The 18,436-nt window shown below is 40.1% G+C and overlaps 1 protein-coding gene across 2 annotated transcripts in view; it reads right to left on the bottom strand.

Annotated features, from left to right (window-relative positions):
- LOC118389729 (calcium/calmodulin-dependent protein kinase type II subunit alpha) overlaps window positions 1-18,181 on the bottom strand; it is a 73,116-nt gene extending 54,935 nt beyond the window's left edge. The window contains exons 1-2 of one of the 2 annotated variants that reach the window (XM_052457435.1): window positions 17,709-18,181; window positions 12,140-12,234 (exon numbers count right to left, since the gene is read on the bottom strand). In XM_052457435.1, coding sequence (XP_052313395.1) covers window positions 12,140-12,234; window positions 17,709-17,770 — 157 coding nt within the window. In that variant the 5' untranslated portion in view covers window positions 17,771-18,181. The remainder of the gene's footprint in view (window positions 1-12,139; window positions 12,235-17,708) is intronic. The other variant, XM_052457434.1, reaches the window with a different exon arrangement.
- Window positions 18,182-18,436: the final 255 nt, after the last annotated feature.

Here is an 18,436-nt window from a genome sequence, read left to right as displayed (position 1 = left end):
GTGATGCCTTTAAAAAAAAATCTAAAGTCAGAAATAAAGCTCACTCACAGCTGTTTTGGGGTAAATGTGCCAACCAACTCCCGATGGCCTAGCAGTATATTATCAGAATGCTAATGGGCCTCCTGTGCTACTCAGCCAAGTGTCTTTCCCTGCTCCATGCAATCCATTCTGTTCACCCTTACATCTGAGCCTTACACCTGAGCCTTACACCTGAGCCTTACACCTGAGGGTCCCCAACCCAAAGTCAGTCTCTACATAGCAAGTAGAGAGGCAGGCTTTGTCTTTGTGTAAAAAAAAAGTCAATAGTACATGTAAAATCCTCACGAATCATTTTGGAGCAAAGCATCTGCATGTATATTATCCCAAGAAGAAATGTCTGCCATGTCTGCCATGGCCAATTACAGAGGCACACCAACTCGTTAGACAGTAACTTAATTATGTGCATCATATTATTGTGACCTGTGATTTAACGCATGAGGTCATATTAAAGGAGTGGTTGACTTTTTTTTTCTTTAAACAAATCTCTATTTTTGATGTATTAGGGACGTTATAGAAGGGCCCAGAAGCAATTTGTTTACGATTTCATTTGGTTTTGAGAAACTTACCGCACCAGCAGTAGACTTCTTCATCGCTTGTTCTGCAGTATGGGGGCCATGGCTAAACATGAATAAAGTCTCCAAAAAGACTCAAATACGTCCTTTTTAGAAACAGAAAATGTTGTACCCTTCAGACTTTTTCCACCAACTTTACAATACCGCCAACTTTACAATACCGCCAACTTTTTTCTGCCTTTTCTTTATATGTGAAAGGTATTGCCGGTATCAAAGCCGAAACTTTTACTTCCGCCAAAAAAACCTAGTAATCATTTCAGTAAGGTTTTGCCTACAGCTTAGTATGAAACCATAATGCTGAGGACACATTGGCACACATTGTGCTGCTAAATTGTTTCATCGAAAACTAGATGTTTTTGGATTAGTTATTGTGAAACATCTCAATTCTGGTCTTCATTTTGACAGCTTGTTGCAAAAGTGATAGATTTACTACTAAAAGACCAAAATATATCTTTTTTTCTAGCTCTTTTTTTCCAGCTCTTTTTTTCATTTATAAAAGTGTTATTCAATGTGTTTCTCTGGTCTCTAGTAGTAAAGGCCAAATTCAATATTTTAGCTAATATTATTTTATTTATTTTTATTTTTTTTCATACCTAAAGGGGTCCTACAATTCAAATTGAAATATCTAAAGGACCCATAGTATGACCATATTAAAACAATTCCATATGTTAGTTCCTTTTAGTATGATATGTTATGTTTCATATGGTATGTATTCATTTGTGGATGTCCATCACCCATATCGTATGATACGTTACGAATTACAATTTGCATTATATGTTGCGAACTTTCAAAGCGTACGATACGTTATGAATTCTAGCTAGGTGGCTATGTGGCTAACATGCTAAGTAGTTGCAAGGTAGCTAAAACAGTAGTAAGTAGTTGTAAAGTTGCTGATCAGCTAAAATTCTAAACTTGTCCATGATGAGAACTTCCATCCTTTGGGTTGCCAGATATTCGCGTAATACACCCATCCATCCAACCAACCAGAACCCACAATCTGTCTTATGTTACCATACCAAACCCAACATTTCCTCATTTGAGTGTCCTGGATTTACATTTACTCTGTTACTTCTAGTCTATGAGACGAGGCTGGAATTACTGTGGGAATAAATAACATGGAACAGGGAAATATACTGGAATAAAGTAGGCTAATCCAATTGAAAGTATGTCTCAAATTGTTACTTAATAAAACTCCCAAAGTCATCCAATCATTGTAAAACATTTGAAGCAATAGCCTACCTGCGTGTGGTCAACGAGATGATAATCACATCAGCACCGATGTGATATGATTGGAATAGCCTACCTGCGTGTGGTCAACGAGATAATCATATCAGCACCGATGTGATATGATTGGAATAGCCTCATCCTGCTGCTTTGAGATAAGTGTGGGGACACGTCTTGATATATCAATCAATGTCAGATTTTTGTTTTCACTAAATCTCTATTTGGATACTGGTTATAGGCTACAATTAGGCTGGGGAAATGTTAGCTAGGTTGAGGTGAGTGCTGCTCATGAGCATCTTGTCTAGTTGTCTTATTTATTTAAACATTTTGCCATATTATGTAGTTTAACAAATGGATTATTTCACTCCTAGTCTCTTAGTAGCCTAGTCCTACTCCCGACCAAAAAACCTGTGACTTAATGTGATTTTGTTTCACTGAATCCCCGTCTCTATAGGCTATTTGTTTCATCGGTTTCTGTCTGGGCAAATAAGTGGAGGTGATATAGCTCATCTATTCGTTTGCTCATCTATCACTCATCAGAAACATGGAGTAATGTAGCATGGAGTAATGTAGCATGGAGTAATGTAGCATGGAGTAATGTAGCCTAAATCAAAAATATTATTAGTATTTTACTACTTTATATTCCATTATATCCTTGCTATAAAATATATGTCTATTGAAAGTGACTGGGTAGGTGTGTCTTGTCTGGTTAATGAACAAAATAATGAACTATTGATTTCATTTGGATGGCAACCATGGCTGCGCAGACCCGTAACATAGGCCTAATTATACTCAAAATATGCTATTCTATTCTTTTGAAAATACATTTGATTAGTCTTCTGTTTCTTAGGACCTGTCTAAACGAATGAATAATGGATTTATTTTTGATGGTGCATACTCTCAATGGATTTATTAAAATAGACGCCCACCGGCATCTGTACACCACTACCACCACTTTTCCCCGGCAATGCTGCATGTACACGGGAGGTATAAAAAGAGCATGCAGGCAAGAATGTGGTAAAAAAAAAACAGTAATAGAGTCACACATGGTAGGTAGAGAGTCAGTAGGTAGAGAGTCAGCATGTGCTCAGGCTGACACCCTCTCCTTCCCCTCCGTACCCTTCCTACGGCCTGCACCTCCCCTTCCTCCCTACTCTCTCTTCACTCTCTCCCTCCCCTCGCTCCTCTCTCTTCTCTTTGTTCCCTCCCTCCTTCCACGCTTTTCCCTCCTTCCCTCCTCCCTTCCCTCCGCCTCCTCCCTCTCAGGTGAATCAGCAGGCCCACGCCAGGTCCTCTGAGGGCCCTTCAATCAGGCTGCACCCAGCAGTCCATTACGGCCTTTCGTTGTTGTCTAAATGATGTGTTACCGTGCGCCCTTCACACGAGAGCCCAGTAGGAGGACATGGTCAGAACATCGAGCCAATATCAGACTCTTCTGGTGGTCAATGTCCGTGTGGTTCTTGTGATGAGATATTTAGTGTAGTTGTCATACAATAGAATGGTTTTGAAATGTTGATACTTCAGTACAACACACAACACTACCTATTTAAACTCACCAAATGGCATTGTAAATATCAAGCAAGTGGTGCTTATCTGGAAGAGCAGTAGCTCAGGTACACTCTGACTCTGGAAATATGAGTCAGGATACAATATACATTCCTCCTTGTAATACAAGTACATTTCTCCCATGTTAAGCAAATATGTTGGTATTGATGTTGTCTTCCACTGAGCCATCAGTTGGCTCAGGAGCCTTTCCTTCAGCAGCTCAGTTGGTTGTTATATGGGTTGCATCACAACCAACTGAACAAAACCCCTGGATGACTCTCAAAGGCAGGAATGGTTAACTCATTAATATTAATACATCAGAGCGTTTGATTCATCACAGTCTTTCTCAGTAAAGTCTCCCACGCAAGACACAAAGTGACTTGGTATTACAAAGAACGTGCACCTTGCACAAACTCCCACCACGGGGAAGGTATAGAGTTGTGTAACTCTCTCACCTTAGTGACTAATGCTGTTCAGGAACACTTCAACAAATGTGAAGCAAAAGACCTGGAAAGCCAAGTGTAAAGTCAATGCTTCATTATGACACTTAACAAAGTTTGCATCATGGCAACGTGAAATGCACAATCTTGAACAGACAGTGACCCTTAAAATCCCCTAATAGGACTGAGTGTGTTGGGCTTTAGTGGGAAAGAAATAGATAAAAGAAGAATCTATTGTGCGGAGGAGGGATGGGAGACCGGGTGAAATGGGAGTTGTGTGCCAGGGATAAAGGAGAGGAGAGGAGGATGATACAGCACAGCAACCTGGACTGGTAGATGTAACAGTACACATAAACCCAGAGCACTCCAATTAGTACTATATGTTACGTTTAGTTTACGGTAGCATTTAAAAGTGTTCTTTATTTTTACTATTTTCTACATTGTAGAAAAATAGTGAATACATCAACTATGAAATAACACATATGGAATCATGTAGTAACCAAAAAAGTGTTAAACAAAATCAAAATATATTTTATATTTGAGATTCTTCAAAGTAGCCACTCTTTGCCTTCATGACAGCTTTGCACACTCTTGGCATTCTCTCAACCAGCTTAATGAGGTAGTACATGGAATGCATTTCAATTTACGGGTGTGCCTTGTTAAAAGTTAACGTGTGGAATTTATTTCCTTCTTAAATAGGAGTCCCGTCAATGGGACAGTTGTAAATCATGCAGTGTTGTGTGTCACGATCACAGATTTTAGAGAAACAACAAATGTCAGTACATATAAGTGTCTTATATCGGCTGAAAGCTAAATTCTTGTTAATATAACTGCACTGTACAATTTACAGTAGCTATTACTGCAAAAAAAATGCCATGCTATTGTTTGAGGAGAGCTCCTAACAACAAAACACTTTTTTAATTGTGATAGGTTTGATAAATTCACCTCTGATGGTGAAATGTGTACTTACATTCTGAAATCTTGCTCTGATTTATCATCCCAAGGGTCCCAGAGATAACATGAAGTGTTGTTTTGTTAAAAAAGGTCCATATAGCATGCACGATCGATTTTGTATTTCCACTCGTTCAATTTGCAAAGAAAATAATTGTCACAGTCGTCCTCCTCTTCATCTGAAGAGGAGAGGCGAGAAGGATCGGAGGACCAAAATGCAGCGTGGTATGTGTTCATCATGAATTTTAATGAAGAAAACACTGAACACTGAAACACTATACAAAAACAATAAACGAAATAACAACCGTGAAGCTAATGAGAACTGTGCTGAAACAAGCAATCAACATAGACAATCACCCACAAACAAACAGTGCAACCCAGGCTACCTAAGTATGATTCTCAATCAGAGACTAATGACACCTGCCTCTGATTGAGAACCATACTAGGCCGAAACATAGAAATACCTAAATCATAGAAAAACACACATAGACTGCCCACCCCAACTCACGCCCTGACCATACAAAATAATGACAAAACAAAGGAAATAAAGGTCAGAACGTGACAATAATCTGTGAAAATCTAACCCTAAATGTTGTTTCAATCAGTCAAAGCTAGCTAGATAGCCAATGAGCTGGGCTTAATGGGAGTATGCGGAAAACCCATATCTGTTGCAAAATTTGCCTGCTAACCTTGTGCGACAGTAAGCCTTTTCCTTTTGGACAAAAATTGCAAGTATATGGAGAGTTATGAAGTTATGACAACTGGGTGTTTTGCAAATGTTGAACTTACAATATGGCTACTAATACTGGAAAAGCTAAATCAAAGTCCAAGTTTACAGATTTGACGATATTCTTGCAGAAAAATGTCATGTAAATGTGCCCTTCACAATTCACCCAAATGTACCTGGGTGACTTCACACTAAATGTCATGTATCTTGCTCATACTTCAAGTTATCAGTCTGAAACGTTTCACATACATTGCTGCCCTCTTGTGGACACCATCAGAATTACAACCAGAGTGATGGCTAGATTTGGGACCTTTCTGTTGCATTTCAAAGCTGTTGGTGTATTTTATTCTACCAGATTTATTGTGTTATATTTTCCTACATTCAATTTACATTTCCACCACGAACTTCAAATTGTTTCCTTTCAAATGGTACCATGCATATCCTTGCTTCAGGGCCTGAGCTACAGATTTGGGTATGTCTTTTAGGCGAACATTTTAAAAAAGGGGGCTATCCCTAAGAAGTTCTTCTTAATGCATTTGAGCCTATCAGTTGTGTTGTGACAAGATTGGCGTGGTATACAGAAGATAGCCCTATTTGGTAAAAGACCAAGTCCATATTATGGCAAGAACAGCTCAAATAAGAAAAGAGAAAAGACAGTCCATCATTACTTTAATTAAGACATGAAGGTCAGTCAATAAGGAAAATGTCAAGAACTTTGAAAGTTTCTTCAATGGCAGTTGCAAAAACAATCAAGAACTATGATGAAGCTGACTTTCATGAAGACTGGCACAAGAAAGGAAGACCCAGAGTTACCTTTGCTGCAGAGGATACGTTCATTAGAATCAACTGCACCTTAGGAATTGCAGCCCAAATAAATGCTTCAGAGGAGACTGTGTGAATCAGGCCTTCATGGTCGAATTGCTGCAAAGAAACCACTACTAAAAGGACACCAATAATAAGAAGAGACTAGCTTGGGCCAAGAAACATGAGCAATGGACATTAGACCGGTGGAAATCTTTCCTTTGATAAGTCCAAATTTGAGATTTTTGGTTCCAGCCATGAAGCATGGAGGAGGAGGTGTGATGGTGTGGGGGTTGCTCTGAATTCAAGGCACACTTAACCAGCATGGCTACCACAGTATTCTGCAGCGATACACCATCCCAAGTGGGTTTCGTTTAGTGGGACCATCTTTTGTTTATCAACAGGACAATGACCCAACACACCTCCAGGCTGTGTAAGGGCTATTTGACCAAGAAGGAGAATGATGGAGTGCTGCATCAGATGACCTGACCTTCACGATCACCTGACCTCAACTCTATTGAGATGGTTTGGGATGAGTTGGACCACAGAGTGAAGGAAAAGCAGCTAACAAGTGCTCAAAATATCTGAGAACTTCTTCAAGACTGTTGGAAAAGTATTCCAGGTGAAGTTGGTTGAGAGAATGCCAAGAGTGTGCAAAGCTGTAATCAAGGCAAAGAGTGGCTACTTTGAAGAATCTCAAATATAAAATTTGTTTCACACTTTTTTGGTTAATACATAATTCCATATGTGTTACTTCAAAGTGTTGATGTATTCACTATTATTCTACAATGTAGAAAATAGTAAATATTATGAAAACCCTTGAATAAGTAGGTGTGTCCAAACTTTTGACTGGTACTATATATGTATTAATTTGTGGATGTCCATCATCCATTTTGTATGATATGTTACGAATTACAATTGGTACAATATGTTGCGAATTTGCAACATATATGATATGTTACGACTTCTAGGTGGCTAGGTGGCTCATGCTAATGTTAGCTATGCTAGGGGTTAGGGTTAGGGGTTTAGGGTTAAGTTTTAGGGTTACGTTTAGGGTTAAGTTTAGGATAAAGGGTTTGGGGAAGGCTTGTCAAACATTTGAATTTATTTGCAAATTAGCTAAAAAGTAGTAAGTAGTTTCAAAGTGGCTAATCAGCTAAAATGCTAAAGTTGTCCGTATGAGATTCAAACATGCAACCTTTTAAGGTTTGCTATTTGCCTTATACGCATACACATCCAACCCGACCAACCACCCTACTTTAATTGTTGTCTTAAGTAACCTTCTGTCTTATTTAACATACCAAACATAACATTATCATACTGTACTAATTTGAGTGTCCCGGATTTACATTTTACTATGTTACGGGACCAGACTGAGTACAGAGGTGGGACATGGTGAGGTAGAGTAAGGCAGCAATGGAGGCTCCTCAGAGAATGAAGGGGAGGACCATCCTCCTCAGTGAATTTCATAAAAATGTAAATTGTAAAACTTAAATAGTTATCCTTTTTAAATAAAACTATACTAAATATAATCACGTCACCAAATAATTTATTAAAACACATTATTTTGTAAAGAAGGTCTACATTAGCCTCAAAAGTACTCTGTAGGGTAGCACCATGGTGTAGCTGAAGGACAGCTGGCTTCCGTCCTCCTCTGGGTACATTGACTTCAATAGAAAACCTAGGAGGCTCATGGTTCTCACCCCTTTCCATAGACTTATACAGACTTAGAGGAGAAGCAAGAGAGAAATAGACAGAGAGAGAGAGATTGTAATTTTATTTTCACTTTTTTTCACTTTTTTTCACTTAATGTTTCACTTAATGTTACTTAGCTAGCAAACACCCTGCTCAAACAGAGAAATGCTATGTTAGCTAGCTATCTGTGACTTTCTAACACAACACTGGAACTCTTCCCTATCAAGGTAAGTTTTTGGATTTACTAATTTATTGCCACTGGGGCCCACCGATGTAACTGCTTACTGATCCATGATTGTAGAGGGTTTACTAACGCGTTAGTTCTATTAGCTATGCTGACTATGATGTTACGTTAGTTAATATGGTGACAACGATGTAGACTGTATGTAGCGGTTTGGCTTGGAGTGATTTTTTTGCCTGGTCACATACATTGAAGTCCACAAGTGAAGGGAAAAGGTGAGAGGAGGAAGGTGCATAGATGAATGAAGGGATACAACGTGGTTGCTATGAAAATTAACTGTGTATTCATTCCGCTGATTCTGTTGAAAACGTTTCTGAAACGTGAGGAAAACGGGGATAAACATACCTGATTTTGTCCAATATAAACTCTCATTTACAACTGTTGGACTAATGAGCATACCCTATATCAGCTAGATGGAGGCAAGAGTGTGCAAGGCTGTATTGAATGTCACTGTCTGTCTGTATGTCACTGTCTGTCACCTCAAATTTGTCTCTCAACCTGTGTGCACCTACGTTGTAAACTGTCATTCATAGGCTAGGTTGCAGCAACCTCATGATGGGTATAGGGAAAATGGAGTATCATGTAGCAGCCTAAATCTATCGCTGTTAGATTGAACTGGATGAACAGAATATGAATGATAGTCATCCAACATGCTGTAATAGAAATAAGGCCATGCTCAAGAAAACTGACCGTCACTGTCAGGCAGTGGGCTTCACAGCTGAGGTGAGGGGGCCAAGGAAGCTGTCTTTTTAGAATCAATCGTTAACCAGGGGATGAGGACCCAATAACACGCTCAAACCAGCCGATTCTGCTTATATTGTATCTAGCTAATTAAAACTGGATTGGCGCTTGCCCCCTGTATGAGAGGAGTGAACCTGGGCCTGTCGGAATGTTTAGGGGAGATTGTCAGATTGCACTTGTCATCGTGGCTGTGCTTCCATTCCCTGCCAGTCTGGCACAGCCTAACGACTTCAGATGAGAGTTGCTGCCATACAAAGGAGCCGCTGAGGCTTTCATGCCTCCTCAGGCAACATTGTCCTGTGTGTCGACACACAGGCAGTGAGTGGGTGTGCGTGGCTGTGCTACACAGTGACTTCTCTCTTACTGATGATGACCTTGTCAACTCTGAATTGACTTTATGTTTTGGCCGGGGTCACAAGAGTTCAGGGCTTGCTGCCGTGATCTGTTCAGGAATCCTGACGATGATTACGTAATTTTTCTATTTGTATGGTCATTTTAATTTTTGCTTGGAGTCCCACTGATACCGAAGTCTCTTTTGCAAGGGAGCTCAGCAGCAATTAGACATCAAAAGTTATAGACATAAATACTTCAATCAAGGTGGAGCATAGGAAACCCCCAAAAATACAGAAATACATTTATGAAAAACAAGCACATTCCTCTGTTAATCTGACCATGAAATACCCAAATTAAGGTGAACAGTTTACAATACACGGCCATGATGTTTGAATTTAATCTGGCTGTTAGCAATGTAAACAGTGTAGATTTTTACATGTTTTGTTTTCCAAGTAAAAAAAATGTAAAAAAGCTCATGGATAATGAAATGTCGTGATGCAAAGTGAAATATATCACATAGAACTGTAGGTACAGTACAGATCTAAGTGAAGAGATAGACGCAAAGTGGAGGAAATTTCCATCGCCTATTTATTTTTCATTACATTCTCAGAAGTAAGAAGTTACCTCAGGCTAGAATATCCTCCATCCGGTTAATACAAGATACCTCTCTCACACTCTCTCTCTCTCTCTCTCTCTTTCTCTCAATAGGCCGACAGAGAGGGGGAGAGGAAATATTTTATGAATAGCTCTGCTTGTCTTTTGTCTCTTTCTCTGGTGCACTCCTCCGGTTCAGCGCACTTTCCTCCGCCTGTCTGCCAGCCAGCAGCTCAGTGATACAGTGCAGCTACATGGGTTAGTTCAATGAGGAGTCATGCTCCCTGCACTCCACCACTCTGTAACATGCTCGTAAAAAGGAGATTCACCCAAATCTCACATGTATTTCACACAATACCGCCTTTGAATTGATTGAGCAGCCTAACAGCCAAGGGCCACTATATGGCGCTTGACAATGTAAGTCTACCACCACCTCCACGGATTTCCCTCATTAGTGCTCATGCTGTGCTGTAGCTACTGTAAGTATAAACCCAAATACCGGCTCACCAGGTCAAGAGACTATAGGTGGCAGTAAGATTATGCAACTGTTTAATTTGCATAAACGAATTCCCGCATACTCCCCGGGCCATTCCTCTGTGCTACTTGTGTACTCTTTCGCAGTCTCCTTGTAGCAGAGATGTCAACACGTTTCAATCGAGTGGCACCACTCAACCGCTGCTGCCGCTCAGGCTCAGGCTCAGGCTCAGGCTCAGGCTCAGGCTCAGGCTCAGGCTCAGCCCCTGAAGGCCAATTCAGCTCAGCCCAACGCAAAATGAATGCAAGTGGATGCATTATGACAGACGTCCACTTTCTGACTGCCTTACAGTGTTCCCCAAGGAGACATGATAGGTCTCGAATGAGTTAGGGTTTGACTTGAGTGAGTGCGTGTGGGCGTGTGTGCCATGCATGTGAACATTATCGATAGTTTTTATACAAGATATGTCATTGACTGTTTTATGTGATGAGGTACATACGTTGATGAACCGTTTATCAACTAAACATTGTGTAGGAGGTGTGAGTTGCTGATAACTAGCGTACCCTTGGGGCATTCTGGTTCCTCCCACACTCCTAACAGACAGTAGGGCTGCATCCGAAATGGCATCCTATTTCCTGTATAGGGCCCTATGGGCCCTGGTCAAAAGTAGTGAATAGGATGCCATTTTAGACACAGAAAAGGTTTTTCATCTCAACAGCACCTCGAAATCAGATTATTTATTTTTTTAATGAAAAGAAGAATACTTTGGCTGCTGTGTGGTCCCTCAGAAGGCCTTGGTTTATGCCAGCCTGTTAATTAACGTTAAAGGCGGAATCCGCGTTTAGGGGAAACAGAACCACTGTCCTCCCTCAGCCACTTTGTTATTGTTATTGTTTAGTTAGACGAAACGGAGGTGAGGAGCGTCAAGCAGTTTGGTCACAAAAAAAGAGCAGGACATATTCTGCTGTTCTATCGCACGTGCAATGATGTCATCGGGAAGAAAACAGTGTTCGTTGTTTGCAGTAACTGTTTTGTTGTTGTAATACCCCAAACGGACGTGGCAGTTTCATGATTAAGGATTCCAGCTTTGAGGCACCTTGGTGCCACTGACCATTATTAACTATTATGAACCATTATGAACCAGTATGAACTATTATGAACTATTATGAACTATTACGAACCATTATGAACCATTATGAACTATTATGAACCATTATGAACCAGTATTAACTATTATGAACTATTATTAACTATTACGAACCATTATGAACCATTATTAACTATTATGAACCATTATGAACCATTATGAACCACTATGAACCATTATGAACCATTATTAACTATTATTAACTATTATTAACCATTATGAACCATTATGAACCATTATGAACTATTATTAACTATTATGAACCATTATGAACCATTATGAACTATTATGAACTATTATGAACCATAATAGGGGGGGGGGACTGAAATATGAATGTGCCAATCAAACTGTGAAAAACCCACAGTCAGATATCCAGCCAGTTCAAACCATTTTAGAAATGTGAGCCAGCAGCGTTTTCCAGGTCAGTCAGTACCCAACAAAGGATTCTGGCAAAACTGAGGATGAAATGAGTTTCAAGTGTCAAGTTTTAATGTCACATGCACAAGTACAATGAAATGCTTTTCTTGCAAACTGAAAACCCAACAATGCAATAATCGCCATAAGGACTGTTAAAACATATTTAGGGGAGTTGGAGTGTGATAAGAAAGACTTACCCCTGGCAGAGAGCTTCTTGGTGTTGATGATCTTAGCAGCATACTCTTGCCCTGAGAGGACCTTGAGGCATCTGCGTACCACAGAAAAAGCTCCCCTGGGAAAAAGCAGGAGACAAAAATGCATATTGAACTGCACAGTTATGGTGAATATTAATTTCCTTTTCCAATTCATTTGAACGTAATGTTTTTGCACCTAAAAATGGCTAATATCTCATTTGTTTCATGGTCAAAGTTAAACTGCCAGCTAAATGCAGACCGAGGCTATAGCACTCATTCACAGTCTGACCGGAAAAATACATTCCCTGACAATTGCACTGTGGGCATTCTTTTAGGAAAATCTGACAAATACTGTGGTTGATATTTGAACTGGCATCTTGCCAGTAGGCACGAAACACTTTTGAGCTGTACAATAGCATGATTGCAACAAAATCAGGCATTGGCCGATGATCCCAGACAGATCAGGTTGGAGTTTAAGAACACTCAATCCCCATGACTGAGACGCCACCACCTTTCAAACTGAAGACAGAGACACGAGGTCAGTGCTATCCCAAGCTTCTGTTCCAAACCAAACCTAATCTGCCGTCTCTTTTATTCAACCATTGTGGCCTTTTCCTTCTGTGTGCGTAGCTCAAGTAGCAAGTAGATCAAAGGAGCCCTGTGGATCGGCTGTGTGTGTGTGTGTGGGGGGGGGGACAGTTCATTCTGCCCAAACCAGATGAAACAGATAGCATCGTCTCTCTCTCTCTCTCTCTCTCTCTCTTTCTCTCAGCAGCACTTCCTTATGGTAATCCTGTGCCTCTGCTCTGGAAGGATTGGTTAATTGAGTTACTGTGTTAGGAATTGCTTGTGAGTCTCGAAACGACACATGAACTTGATTGTGTGCTGCCTACCATAATGGATCCAGATTGAGACAGGGCTTCACCCTGGCCACTGTAACATTGTTTATTTCCTCAGTACTACTGTCAGTACACATCAGGAAAAAGGCCAGGGTAGGTCGGAAACAGAAGGGACACGGCCGTAGATCATCCAGTGCCGTAATCATCGTTGCCACTTTCATTGTTCAGATCTGTTCTGATCCGGAAAATTGATGTTAAAATGTCAGCTAATTCATCAGACATCGATGTGTGTGCAGCACAACCATCACCTGTGAGAGTTTAGCGTTAACAAAAAAATATATATATACACTACCGTTCAAAAGTGTGATGTCAGTTAGAAATGTCTTTGTTTTCCATGAAAACATACCTGAAATTAGTAGCAAAATGAATAGGAAATATAGTCAAGACATTGACATGGTCATACATAATGATGTTTTTATTGAAATAATAATTGTGTCCTTTAAACTTTGCTTTCGCCAAAGAATCCTCCATTTGCAGCAATTACAGACTTGCAGACCTTTGGCATTCTAGTAGTCAATTTGTTAAGATAATCTGGAGAGATTTCACCCCATGCCTCCTGAAGCACCTCCCACAAGTTGGATTGGCTTGATGGGTACTTCTTAGATACCATACGGTCAAGCTGCTCCCACAACAGCTCAATAGGGTTGAGATCCGGTGACTGTGCTGGACACTCCATTACAGACTGAATACCAGCAGACTGCTTCATCCCTAAACAGTTATTGCATAGTTTGGAGCTGTACTTTGGGTCATTGTCCTGTTGTAGGAGGAAATTGGCTCCAATTAAGCGCCGTCCACAGGGTATGGCATGGTGTTGCAAAATGGAGTGATAGCCTTCCTTCTTCAAGATCCACTTAATCCTGAACAAATCTCTCACTTCACCACCACCAAAGCACCCTCAGACCATCACACTGCCTCCACCATGCTTGACAGATGGCGCCAAGCACTCCTCCAGTATCTTTTCATTTTTTCTGCGTCTCACAAATGCCTCTTCACTGTTGACGTTGAGACTGGTGTTTTGCGGGTACTATTTAATGAAGCTGCCAGTTGAGGACTTGTGAGGCGTCTGTTTCTCAAACTAGACCCTCTAATGTACTTGTCCTCTTGCTCAGTTGTGCACCGGGGCCTCCCACTCCTCTCTCTATTCTGGTTAGAGCCAGTTTGCGCTGTTATGTGAAGGGAGTAGTACACAGCATTGTACAAGATCTTCAGTTTCTTTGCAATTTCTCGCATGGAATAGGTTTCATTTCTTAGAATAAGAATCTCAGAAGAAGTTTCAGAAGAAATTCTTTGTTTCTGGCCATTTTGAGCCTGTATTTGAACCCACAAATGCTGATGTTCTAGATACTCAACTAGTCTAAAGAAGGCCAGTTTTATTGCTTCTTTAATCAGAACAACAGTTTTCAGCTGTGCTAACATAATTGCAAAATGGTTTTCTAATGATCCTTAGCCTTTTAAAATTTATAAACTTCGAATTAGCTAACACAACGTTCTATTGGAACACAGGAGTGATGGTTGCTCATAATGGGCCTCTGTACGTCCATGTAGATATTCTATTAAAAATCTGCTGTTTCCAGCTGCAATAGTTATTTACAACATTAACAATGTCTACACTGTATTTCTGATCAATTTGATGTTATTTTAATGGCCAGACAATGTGCTTTTCTTTCAAAAACAATGACGTTTCTAAGTGACCCCAAACTTTTGAACAGTAGTGTATATATAGTACTGTATGTATTATGAAATATGTCCATGTCAAACTATTGGATTGCCACCCCCAAATGAAATTATGTAAGCATCTTTGGCTGCCTGTGTGTGTGTGTGTGTGTGTGTGTGTGTGTGTGTGTGTGTGTGTGTGTGTGTGTGTGTGTGTGTGTGTGTGTGTGTGTGTGTGTGTGTGTGTCTGTGTGTGTGTGTGTGTGTGTGTGTGTGTGTGTGTGTGTGTGTGTGTGTCTGTGTGTGTGTGTGTGTGTGTGTGTGTGTGTGTGTGTGTGTGTGTGCGCGCGTGCTAGTGAGCAAGCGCGCGCGAGAGAGAGGGGGGAGTAGCAGTGTGGGTGGGGACCCTTTCTGTAGATGTGTCACAATTCTCAGATGGTTGAGCACATTACAATGCTTTAAACACAAGGGGCACATCAAGCATTTCATATAGCACCATCAATCCTTACATATAGCACCATCAAGCATTTCATATAGCACCATCAAGCATTTCATATAGCACCATCAAGCATTTCATATAGCACCATCAAGCATTTCATATAGCACCATCAAGCATTTCAAGTAGCACCATCAATCATTACATATAGCACCATCAAGCTTTCCATATAGCACCATCAATCATTACATATAGCACCATCAATCATTACATATAGCACCATCAATCATTACATATAGCACCATCAAGCATTTCAAGTAGCACCATCAAGCATTTCATATAGCACCATCAATCATTGCATACAGCACCATCAAGCATTTCAAGCAGCACCATCAAGCATTACATATAGCACCATCAAGCATTTCAAGTAGCACCATCAAGCAGTTCATATAGCACCATCAATAATTTCATATACCACCATCAATTATTACAAATAGCACCATCAAGCATTTCATATAGCACCATCAAGCATTACATATATCACCATCAAGCATTTCAAGTAGAACCATCAAGCATTTCATATAGCACCATCAATCATTACATATAGCACCATCAAGCATTTTATATAGCACCATCAATCATTACATATAGCACCATCAATCATTACATATAGCACCATCAATCATTACATATAGCACCATCAAGCATTTCATATAGCACCATCAATCATTACATATAGCACCATCAATCATTACATATAGCACCATCAAGCATTTTATACAGCACCATCAATCATTACATATAGCACCATCAATCATTACATATAGCACCATCAATCATTACATATAGCACCATCAATCATTACATATAGCACCATCAAGCATTTCATATAGCACCATCAATCATTACATATAGCACCATCAATCATTACATATAGCACCATCAATCATTACATATAGCACCATCAAGCATTTCATATAGCACCATCAATCATTACATATAGCACCATCAAGCATTTTATACAGCACCATCAATCATTACATATAGCACCATCAATCATTACATATAGCACCATCAATCATTACATATAGCACCATCAATCATTACATATAGCACCATCAAGCATTTCATATAGCACCATCAATCATTACATATAGCACCATCAAGCATTTCATATAGCACCATCAATCATTACATATAGCACCATCAAGCATTTCATATAGCACCATCAATCATTACATATAGCACCATCAAGCATTTCAAGCAGCACCATCAAGCATTACATATAGCACCATCAATCATTACATATAGCACCATCAATCATTACATATAGCACCATCAATCATTACATATAGCACCATCAATAATTTCATATAGCACCATCAATCATTACATATAGCACCATCAAGCATTTCATATAGCACCATCAATCATTACATATAGCACCATCAAGCATTTCAAGCAGCACCATCAAGCATTTCATATAGCACCATCAATAATTTCATATAGCACCATCAAGCATTTCAAGTAGCACCATCAAGCATTTCATATAGCACCATCAATCATTACATATAGCACCATCAAGCATTTCAAGCAGCACCATCAAGCATTTCAAGTAGCACCATCAAGCATTTCATATAGCACCATCAATAATTTACTTGTTGGCTAAGGGTTTGTAAGTAAGCATTTCAGGGTAAGGTCTACCTGTTGTATTAAACGCATGTGACAAATAACATTATATTTTATTAACACAATACACAGAGAATTTTACAACTTCAATGTGTCCTCTTTTCTATCTCGATTGGTAGTGAACAATTCAAAGTTCTTTGACCTGGTGTGAATTCTTTGAGAACTTATCAGACGATCGACATTATTGCGGCGTCTCGTAGCAGCAGATCATGGGAAAGAAGGAGAATGTGTGTTTCGTGTGTTTCCTATAGAGGATGAAAGTGAACCACTGAGCACCGATATAAAATATTAAAGTCTCATCTTCTCGCCTCATTCCGCTGAATTTCCAATAAGACACTCAGTGACATCATCCAGCTTCCTGTGTTAACAGTTAGCTACCTACGGGTTTTGTCTTCTGATTGATGATGCTCCTCTCTCCAGACGCACTCCATTGAGCAAAATTGAATTTGTCAAGAGTTCTGAAATAATTCTCAGGTGGGAAATGTCTCTCGTTTCACATTGCTCCATCAGAAGTGAGACCTTTCTCCCTGACTTGCCACTGCCACCTGTTCCCTCTTAAACTCTCAGCACCAAGCCACTCTCTCTCTCACTCCTCTATTTCATCTCTTCACCATTCTTTTTATTCTTTCTCTCCCCTTATCTCATAAAAATTACATTTCATCAGCTAAAAAGACCTTTCCCCTCTCCTACCATAAAGGGATTCCTCAGAAGTCTAATGTTATTCATTTCTGCCACCAGATATTTAATCAACCCTGCCTCCCTCACTGGCTGTAAACATATGCCTCTGACTCAAACTGAACAGGGGTCATCTTTCATTGTCACACAGGCCTGAAATGCAATTCCAAATACCACTTTGGATTAGTAAAAAAAAGATAAAATCTCCAGTGGAACTTACTTGCCCAGTTCCTCAAACATCTGGAATTCCTCAGTGAAGCGGGTGCAGGTAATGGTGGCCATGCTGGATCTGAGGTGGTGGGTTTCAGGTGGTCCTTGCCTTTAATCAAATGTTTTGTGGAAGATGGTTGGAAGCCTTGATGAGAGCCAAGCGTCTCTATCACCTTCCTGATCTACCGAGTGGAAGTGAATGGGGGATGCTGGCTGACAGGTTCGCTCCAGCATTTCACCCGCCCGCTTCGCTTGGTTCCTCCAATAGCAGCTCTGCCTGCACTCCTGAATACACAGCCCCATTGTCATGGCAACTGCATCCCCATCCTCTCCAAGTGCACACTTCATAGACAGACAGGCAGGAGAGGAGGCAGCTACACACGCTGGCGTTCAAACAGCGCACACATATGGAAAAGGACATAAATGAGCACAAACGCATATAAACACATGTGCATACACACAAATACTTACCAAACTGTCATATTTAACGCAGTCAACAATTCCATATACAGCCATTTCAATCCACCAACGTACCTAGTCAAGCCCCAAAGATATTAAGATGTCAATAATTCACTTTATTATGGAATAATGTATCTTTCTATTGCTTCAGCTTGAATATATATCCCCCTGGTGTACAATCATGAAAATAATGGCAACGCTTGGAAGATATGCTATGACCCAACAATGAATGAGGATAAGACAGAATAGAGGAATGTTCGACAACGCTTTAGTTATAGC

This window comes from Oncorhynchus keta, chromosome 11 (genome assembly GCF_023373465.1).
Source record: "Oncorhynchus keta strain PuntledgeMale-10-30-2019 chromosome 11, Oket_V2, whole genome shotgun sequence".
In the NCBI taxonomy this organism is placed as follows: domain Eukaryota; kingdom Metazoa; phylum Chordata; class Actinopteri; order Salmoniformes; family Salmonidae; genus Oncorhynchus; species Oncorhynchus keta.
The sequence above is the reverse complement of the archived record's forward strand: the minus strand, read 5'-3'. Positions and strand labels throughout refer to the sequence as shown.